Source organism: Zea mays, chromosome 1, assembly GCF_902167145.1.
Source record: "Zea mays cultivar B73 chromosome 1, Zm-B73-REFERENCE-NAM-5.0, whole genome shotgun sequence".
NCBI lineage: Eukaryota > Viridiplantae > Streptophyta > Magnoliopsida > Poales > Poaceae > Zea > Zea mays.
Window position 1 is genome coordinate 105,019,490 of NC_050096.1, and position 9,734 is coordinate 105,029,223.

Genomic DNA, 9,734 nt, shown 5'->3' on the forward strand with positions numbered 1-9,734 from the left:
GTGTAATCTTTTAATGGTATAGATCCAATTATTCCTATAAATTATTTTAATTGTTTTTTTAAGAATTAAAGTATCTCAAATTTTACTAAACTTATATAATAAAATAATAATGTGTATAATAATGACTAAGTATTGTTAGATTCTTATCATCTATTATATTTATATTTATATTTATATGATGTTTATTATTTTTTGTATCTTTTTCTAGTCTTGGTTAAAGATGTTATAGTTCTTTGAGAAAGTTAGAATAATTTGTAAGTTAAAACGGATGATGAAGAAGACAACAATAACTGATGAAGAAGACAGCAAGAGAGGGAAAAAAGGAGAGGGTGGACGGGCAGGACGGCTAAGGGAACTGATCAGTTGTCCACACATTTGGCTGTGGATTGGTTAGGTAGGGATCGGCGTCGGACGACGCCGATGTGATCCTTTTCTTTTGCTGCTGACGACGACGATGAGGATGCCCATGCCCTTGCCTCGCCGGCAGCCATGTCTCATGTCTCCGTCTCTCTGGTTTTGGCTGCGCCTTGGAACTGATCACGACCTCCGTTTGCCATTGCCAGCCAAACTAGATAGCACCAGCACAGTAGTGCGGTGCTGCGCGTGCAGGCCCTTCGTCATGGCGCCGGAATATCAGCGGCCGTGCACAGCCACTGAGCCACAGAAATCGGGTTCCTTCGCTCACCATGCCAAAGGCTCTCAAATCAACACACAGAAAGCAATACTTGGGCGGCCTGGGAGAATCGTCGAGCGAGCAAGCTCCAGCCTCCAGCCTCCAGCTAGCAGGAAGCAGGCATCACACAAGGGAACGCGTACGCCGGCCGGATAAGATGCCCATGACCAGATCTTGCAAGCTGGCTCTAGGCTATGCTATAGCTAGCTTCTGTCTCTATCGAGTCGCTTTCTTTCTCGGTCCACATGCCTCGGTGATCCTCTTCAGCTGAGAGTTAAGCAGTGTCTGTATGTGTGCATGCCATCAATCTATCTGTATCTGATGCGCATGTCGACATGGATAGTTCTGTGGTCACAGCCGGATGGGATGAAATGGAACCCCAGCAACCCACGGGAAGGAAAATTGGTGGACGGAGGAGGTGCATCCGTGCGACCGTGCCCGCCTAACCGCCTAATCTAAACATGATTGGGGTCGTTTATGACGCTCTTCAGAGCAGATTTATCGTAAAAAATCACTCAGGAGCAGGGTTCGCAATTTCGGAACGAAATTTTCGAAATTTCCTCGTTTTCGGCTGGGGGCGAAAAAAAAACCCTTCGGCCAAAAAAATTCGTGCGAATTTGGACTCGGCGCCAAAACGGGCTCCAAAACGGGCCACAAATCCCACAAACCCTAAGGGCCTGTTCGGCAGCTCAGGACTGAATCCAGGCTAGGAACGGTTACAAGCCAGGATTCAGTGGATCCGGTCCTTTCACTTGTTCCGGACATGTAATTAATCCGGCTGGAATGAATCAAGGGAAGCAATTTTTATCTGTTTGGTAGCAAAGGATTGAATCCTGTCACTTCAGTTGAAATCAAATTTTTTGACTGTGTTCAAATCGCAATGCAAGCGTCGCGGAAGCTTCTAGTGGAATTGGAATACAGCACCAGGCAGCAGCTGAACTCAACTTGGAGCCGACTGCATAGATTAGCAAGTTGTTAGCAGGTAGGGCCACTGGACATTAATTGTGGTGAGCTGTATCGTTAGCACAGTCATCAACTGGCCATTAATCTACAACGCCAGAGTCAGACAGCCCTGCGTTCTTCTCTTCATCAGCAGAGCTGAGCATAATATTCCAGGATCAAGAGGCATGTGAAAAAACAAGTATAACTTGTGACATGGATTGATAGACAGGTATAAACTGACATCTTCAACAGCTAAGAGATAGAACAGATGTGCTAAAAAGAAACACCACTTTATAACTAAGCATGTCAGTTCAAAATAAGAAACCTCCAGATGTGCTAAGCATCACCTATTGATCGCCCAAACCTGTCCAAACAAATGGAACAATTAGATTGGAATATAAAGGCCCAAATGAATATGGTTGAGTGGAAGGTAAAGACACAAATATCATACCTACTAAGCCATCTCATTTCTTAGCCAAATCAAAGCTGATTCTTGATCCGCTTCACATGCACATATGAAAGTCTCTCTATTCTCTTTGCTCTTGGTGAAGACTGAATATGCTTTTGCCTTCTCCAGTTTGGTCACTTCTTCCATTGTGTTCAGAACTGATATGCACCTTTTGATGGAGAAATCTTCACTTTGAGTTGCCTCCTTTTCTCTTGTCTCCTTTTCTCTTGCTTCCTTTTCTCTTGCAGCTTCATCTTCTACTTGCTTGCTCCTCGTTTCTAGGTATTTGTTCATCATATTTTCTATGTTGTCAGTCTTTCTAGGCTTCTTTAGTTCCTTTTCTTGCTTGTTTCTTGACGCAGCAGGTCTTCGCTGCCCACTTTCTTCATCTCGTGACAGAGTATTAGCCCTTCCTTGAAGCATATCTTCATTCCTTTCAGTGAGTGCATCATCAACTTCATCATCTACATCATGAACAACATTCAGATCAAAGCCTTGTGGTCCATCTTCTACATCCTGAAGTTGCTCATTCGGTTCTTCCTCTTGCGGTGCCTCAAGAGAAGTGCAATTCCAAGTCCCTTCAGCCAAGTGTCCTACACAATAACAAAGAAATATAAACTTAGCAAAAATATGTCTCTACCTAGAGCACGAGTGGAAAGAATGGGACATTTTGAATGGGACATTCAGAAGGATCATACTGAAATTCAGAAGTTAAACTATATTATATATTTCAGTATGATGTTTGGAAACTTACCATCATAAAGCTCTCCCAAAGCATCAAAGAGCGGGAAGGTTGCCTTGTTGTTGTTAAACTTCTTGATTTTAGGAAATGTCTGCACAATTAAAAAAACATTGATCAAATATGAGATTATCATTATAAGGTTATCCTACATAACTAATTTGATAATTGAATTTCAAGAAATCAACTTACCACAATGAGATTCTCCCACAAAGCTGGTGGTCCTTCAACCATATTCCTTTTCTCATTCCAGGTGGACCCACTCTGTTGCTTTGCTGCTTTGAGCATCTTGTAGTCTCTCTTCAGCTGACCTTCTTTATCCTGAATTTGAGACTTTGTAAAGGAGACATACTTGTTCCTCACATGAAACTCCTTGACCATTCTATTCCACCCTTCCGAGTTCCAACCATTGTCACCTCTATATCCACTTTCTTTAAATTCATGGAGAATGTCAACAAGAGACCTCTCAAGGCCTGGATTCCAATCCGCTCTTTGTTTCACTACTACATAAACAATGGTCACACATCAGTAATACAAAACTTACAAGAAAGCATGAAGAAACATTGAACACAATACCTCTTGGAGAACTTCCACTCTTTTTTGCCCCACTGCATTTAGGAGAAGTCTTCTTTTTAGTAGCACTTGTTGTAGGAATGAACCTACGCAACTTTGGGGAACCACCTATGTTGAACCTTGGGGAGCCTTTTCCAACCATAGCTTTTTAAACAAAAAACTTATTACATTTTACAATACTACTAACTTAAAGTGTCAATACTACTAATTAAATTATTACAACTTATTCAACCACGAAAATACTAATTTAGATGTTGTTGGTATTGAGCCCACATTTCTTGGGCGATGGTATCTCTTAAAGCATGGCCTTGTGTAGTGCCTGGGTCACTCATTTGATCACCACTTGGTAGAGCAACAAAGTTTGATGGATCAATATTATCCGGCTGATGATCTAACCAATCCTCATCACCATGAAGTGATCGGATTAGATTGTGAAAGATGGCAGCAGCTATAGGTATCTTTACTTGGTTTTCCAGTGTGTGGAACGTGGCAACTTTGAGAATGGGGAAGCGCTTTTTAAGCACCCCCAAAGCCCTTTCCACATGGTTCCTCAGAAGTGCATGGCGATGGTTGAAGAGCTCCTTCGGGTTCTGTGGTCTTCGATGTCCAGCCCCAAATTCCTTCAAGTGGTACCGAGCTCCTCGGTATGGAGCAAGAAAAGATGGAGTATTTGCATACCCTCCATCAACTAGATAGAATTTTCCTGGAGGTACCTGGAAACCCTTGCTCATAGCTGATCTTAGCACTCTAGAATCTGTGGCCGATCCCTCCCATCCACTAGAAACAAAAGTGATATTGAGATCGAAATCACATGCCACCATCACATTTATGCTTAGTGTTCCTTTCCGATTTCGAAAAGGAGAATGTTTATCGGGAGATATGGAAATAGGAATGTGAGTTCCATCAATGGCACCAAGACAATTCTTGAAGAATGGATAGAATCTAGGATTATCTTGGATTTTTTGATGCACTTGATTAGGATCAGGAGGCTGAATGAAGCGATGAGATAGGACAGGAATGACCTTATTGAAGAAGTGGTTGATGTGATGATGGAAGGTGTCATTACTGTGCCCAAAATACACTTGGAGATCCTGATATGAGGCGTTGCGACTTAGCATGTATAAGAAGAACCCCAACTTCTCCTCGACCGTGATCCTTGTATCAACAATGATCCTTCTCCTTCTAAGATAAGTTGCAAGCTCTCTGAAGATGTGTGGTTCCATCCGAAATGTAACTTGACAGTTCTTGACATGTCCCTCGAGCAGTCGACGAACCTTAACCTCGCCTGTCTCATCTGAGGTATGACGTTTCTTCTTTTGTCCCCCACCTCTAGTAGAACCCATCAGATATAAGGCGGGGAAAATAAATATCATCATGTCATCATCTTCTTCTTCCCTCCTCTTTCTAATACGATCCCGCAATGAGATACTCATTGTAGAACTAAAGAATATTTTTTTTGTCAGGTAGAAGTTAAATAATAAAATAGACTTAAAGCAAATCATGTATCATTTCAAAAGTACAAGTAATAAGGACTAAAGTATACCATATATATGTACAAAGAATCAGCATACCTTTTGGAGTTGGTACCGGATCCCAAGAGGGAGGAGGTTCACCTTCCCCAACTATAATTGGTGTTGTAGGGATCTACATGTAACAACTTAAATAAGTAGCTGGCATACATGATTATAAAGTATACACTAAATTCTTGAAGAAAACACATGAATCTAGGCACATAAATAAAAATGCAATTCAGTTGTAGAGCGATAGTAGTAAGTAGTAACACGTTGGGAAGGATATACTGATAAAATTTGATAGGAAAAATTGTGTACACGAACTAAATCAAATAATACCATGATTATTATTACACACCGAAAGCTCAGGCTGTTGACGAATATATTTCTGGATCCGTCACTAGCATCGATTCCATTAGCACTGGCGTGCAGGACCACACGTAGTCTAGGCTAGCTTTCACCAGGTGTCTCCAGCGAAACAGAGCAAGCTTTGCAGCTGGAATTGTATTCGATCAGATACACAGAAACCCATGTTCTTTTTTTCTCCCTTTGTAACCTGAGACTTGCTTAGCGGCTGTTTAATACCATGGAATTCAGGATGTAATATCTGATATGGACAAAATCTTGCTCAGAAGATTTTGCTTCAAATGGAATTCAGGATGTAATATCTGATAAGATTTTGCTTTGTGTGGACGCAAGCAGTTCAGACTTCCAACGGACATTCAACAGGGCAAAATGAAAATGCCAAGCGAGTACTTAGACGACCAAGCTTATCAGAAGCCTATGGACGCGAGACAACTGCTACGAAGCAAAATCTTGGTGAGGAGGTCATACGCCTGCGTCCGGCGTCCTATCAGAAGCCTATGCGCAAAACAAAACAAAATTCCATTTGAAGAAAACACATGAATCTATCCCCTGCTGTTCTGCCAGCGTCCTATCCGCCAGCGTCCGGCGCATCCAGGGGAACATACGCGATGGAACACCAGTGCGCCAGCGTTCTTGGTGAGGAGGTCGTCGCAGGTGTACACCAGTGCGCCTTCCCAGTGGAGATGGAACACGCCAAAACCAACGCGGTGCGAGAGCGGAGAGGAGCGAGATCGAGGGCGAGAGTTTGGGGCAGAGAGAGCAGAGGATAGGAGAGGGAAGGCAGATCCTCACCGTGGAGAAGGCAGCGGGGAGGGTCGTTGTCGGGGCTGTGCGCCGCCGCCGTGCCGGTCGCGTCAAAGCCGCCATCGCGCCGGTCGCGTGGAGCCGCCGCTGCGTCGGTCGCGTGGAGCCAGGCTTCGATCCGGACGTTACCACACAAGGGTTGGTTCCGGGCCGTAAGGTGAAGGAAAATTTTAATCCGGGCCAGTTTCCATTTCAATTCGGGCCGAAACGAACAATAGAAATAAGTTCTATCAAATTCCAAACCAGGCCCATTTGTTCCACCCGGAACAAGGCCTGGAATGGGCTGATACTCTAGAAACGAACGAGGCCTAAATCGAACTCATTCTCCCTCCCAGCCACCTTTCCCATCCCACTCCCACCCGATTTGCTGCGGCGGCGGCTCTCACGGTCACGGCTGCGGCTCTGCGGCGGCCGGCGGCCCCTCTGCTCGGCCGAGCTCGCAACCTCGCCCGCTCGCCGTCTCGCGCGCTAGCGCCGTCGCGGCTCGCGCGCTGCTCGGCGTGCCCGCTCGCCGCTCGCCGCTCGCCGTTCGCCCGCTTCTCCCCGGCTGCTCACTCGCTTCTCCCTCTGCTCGCCGTCTCGCTCGCCGCTGCTCGCTTCTCCCCTGGCCGCTTGCCGCTGCTCACTCGCTTCTCCCTCTGCTCGCCACCTCGCCCGCTTCTCCCCTGGCCGCTTGCCGCTGCTCGCTGCCCGCTCGCTGTCCGCTTGCCGCTGCTCGCTCGCTGCCCGCTTGCCGCTCAGTGACCAGCTCCCTGCTCGCTTGCCGCTCTGTCACCACTCACCAGCGAGGCAGCGACGCGCTCGACGCTCCTCTGCTCTCTCCCCCCGCGCTCTCCTCTGCTCCCCTCTGCTCTTTCCCTCCACCGTCGCGCTCCTCTGCTCTATCTCCCCGTGTGCTCCCTCTTGCGTTGCATCTGCATCTGCTGCGTGACTACGTCCACTGCTTCACCTCCAGGTCCGGCTGCAAAATTGAAAATAACTTGTTTTAATAATATAGTTAGCTACACAATTAAAAGTGTCTTGCTTAAGTTTTGGTTTTGATGGAAATGCCTTGTTTATAGTTTTGATTGTGATGGAAGGAGGCAGTGTAGAGGGCAAGGGAAAAGAGCCATGTATTGGTGAATCATCTGCTGCAGCCTATGAATGGGTGGTTACTACCGATGGTAAGGCTTTCTAGCATTAGATTAGCACTATTGAGTTCTCACATGTAAAATGTCAATAGAAGTTTTAGTTTTCTAGTGGAAAGTCATATGCCGAATTACATTATTAATTTCATGCCACATAACTTTGTTTATTGCTTTACGTCGTTTATTTTTATATTACTAGGAACTCGCAAACAACTACAAGGTTCTATTGATGACCCATGGAGTCATGGTGAGAAGTGGAAGAAACAAGGATTCAAGTGTGCTTATTGCGGTTGTGCTAAGGAGAGTGGAGGTAAGACCCGTCTAAGATGCCATCTAGCTGGTTTGTCAGGAGATGGCAAGTCATGCCTGAATGTACCAAAGCGTGTGAGGGAGGTAATGTTGAATGACTATGCAAGAGGGAAAAAAAGGAGGGCAGATTCTAAAGAGCATAAACTCTTTGTGGACAAGGCAATTATGGATTTAGCATATAGTGATGCTAGAAGAGAACAAATACCTAGGGATGAAGCTGGACAGATGGCGTGGGCATTAAGGGAATCATTGTTGGATCAAAGGACATCTGTCAATAGCCCACCTTTAGGTAGAAGTAGCACTGGGACAAGCAATACCACCCCACCATAGTGCTATATTGGCTGTAACATTGGCAATCAAGAAGCTGGCAGACTCACCTATAGAAGCATCAATTGCAATTGATCAATTTACAAGAACATTCAGCAAAAAAGAGAAGTTATTTGGATCACTAGAGGCTCGATCCTCGGCACTTCGTGTTGATGCTAATCCTGGTAAAGTATCCTTTTCTTGTCCAAATCAACTTCTATCATTATAGTTGATTGCTATTTACAACTTTCGTTGATATTTATGTTGTTTTATTCATTGTAGCTGATTGGTGGACTTCATACGGAGGGCAATGCAAAGAATTACAGAAAATTGCTATTAAAATTGTTTCACAATGTTGTTCATCTAGTGGTTGTGAGCGTAACTGGAGTACGTTTGCTCTAGTCCATACTAAGTTGAGAAATCGCTTAGGCTATGAGAAGCTAGATAGGTTAGTTTATGTCCATTATAACTTAAAGCTTCTCATCCAACAATTTGAACTTGACAACCCCCAAGAAAAGGAGATAGATCCATATAGTGTGATGATGGATGTTGTTCTTTTTGATGAAAATAATCCAATCTTAGAGTGGTTCAGCAACTCTAGATCTGAGTCTAGACCACTCCTTGATGAATATGATGATGACAATGATGATTGGGATGCACCTGGCAGTTTTCTCATTGAAGAACTGCAAATGAGTAAATCAGATGTGGCTGCATTCAAAAGGAATCTTGGTTTTGATAAAAATAGCAGAGGGAAGAAACCAATGAGTCAATTAGATGAGGAAGAAGAGTTTGAAGATGACTATGAGTCAGAATCTCCACATGGTAGTCCATTGTATGATGAGCCATGGGATATTTGTTCTGATGATGAAGGTAATTGTGAGATTTTATTGTGATTCATTTTATCTCCATGCTAATATTTTGTTTGAAACCTGATCTGTTTCATATGTGGTGGTCATGTGTTAGGAAACAACTCAGGCGGGGTTGATTGCTTGGAAGATAAATCAGGTAGTGATGTCGGCAAGAACAAATCAGATTGTACTGAAGGTAATGGTGATTTCAATTAGTACCAACTACCAACTGTTATAATTATTTGTCAGCATGCAAGTTTATTTACAATGTTTTATTGTAGGCGGAGGTAGTGGTAGTAGAGGGGGCGCCCTTGGTGCCAGTGCGTCTGCTCCTACTAGGGCAGTGCCTAGTCTTCCACAATCGACCCATATTCGTCCAAGATCAACTAGAAAAAGAAAGCCAACACACAAGAGCGTTTATGATCTATAAAAGGTAAGCTCATGAACTTTGGTGTTCATGTGTCCAGCTTGTGCTATGGTAGTAAAAACACTCCATATATACAAAATGCTTGTGCGTGAGTGAATGGATGCATCTTCCTAAAATTCTTGTATTTGTTGTGTAGGATGTGGAAGAGAAATGACCACCGGAACATGACACACTTTTGGATAACATTATCACTTTTGTTGGAGATTCTTATTTTGGAAAGCATGAATTGATTTTCAAGTGCTTTTGTTGATGACATGTGCTTGAAAATGTACTATTTTGAATTTCTATTATTTTGATAAACTATGCTATATGCACTTATCATATTTGGACACTAGGTGGTTTGTGGTTTGATGCCAATGTGCCATGAATGTTGTAAGTTGTGATACTTAGTCATATTTTTATCTTATATATGTGCAATTGTGATGTCAGATGTATTAGACATAAGTTACAGGGAAGTTCTGGCAAAATTTTTTAAAATTTTCGAATTCATTTGAATTTGGCTTGAAATTTCTGAAATTTCCGAAATTTCCCCCATTTCGGTGGGTGCCGAATTTTTTTCCTTTCCGAAACTGTTAACCCTGCTCAGGAGTTGCGAGCTAAATAAACGATGCTCTTCTAACCGCACCCTGTTCACTTTTCACCAATGTAATGCCGCTCATTT

General features: G+C 43.6%; 2 protein-coding genes across 6 annotated transcripts; one reads left to right on the forward strand and one right to left on the reverse strand.

The window, feature by feature from the left end:
• Positions 1–1,722: 1,722 nt before the first annotated feature.
• LOC103644833 (uncharacterized) lies at positions 1,723–6,368 on the reverse strand. Of its 5 annotated transcripts, none has more exons than XM_008667989.3 (7): positions 6,045–6,368; positions 4,947–5,019; positions 3,379–3,519; positions 2,995–3,305; positions 2,818–2,896; positions 2,067–2,656; positions 1,723–1,979 (listed from the first exon to the last, which is right to left on the reverse strand). In XM_008667989.3, exons 1-6 carry the CDS (start codon positions 6,117–6,119, stop codon positions 2,070–2,072), a joined length of 1,266 nt encoding a protein of 421 aa, XP_008666211.2. In that variant the 5' UTR covers positions 6,120–6,368; the 3' UTR covers positions 1,723–1,979; positions 2,067–2,069. The 5 variants fall into 5 exon arrangements, with proteins under 5 accessions (XP_008666211.2, XP_035819959.1, XP_035819960.1 ...); XM_035964066.1 differs by having other exon boundaries at positions 3,379–4,815; positions 6,045–6,178; XM_035964067.1 differs by having other exon boundaries at positions 1,802–1,979; positions 2,995–3,302; positions 3,379–4,815; positions 6,045–6,178.
• Positions 6,369–7,794: 1,426 nt separating this feature from the next.
• Positions 7,795–9,516, forward strand: LOC103644834 (uncharacterized). The gene is made up of 5 exons (XM_020547165.1): positions 7,795–7,983; positions 8,081–8,668; positions 8,762–8,842; positions 8,928–9,079; positions 9,210–9,516. Exons 2-4 carry the CDS (start codon positions 8,338–8,340, stop codon positions 9,074–9,076), a joined length of 561 nt encoding a protein of 186 aa, XP_020402754.1. The 5' UTR covers positions 7,795–7,983; positions 8,081–8,337; the 3' UTR covers positions 9,077–9,079; positions 9,210–9,516.
• The last annotated feature ends 218 nt before the right edge of the window (positions 9,517–9,734 follow it).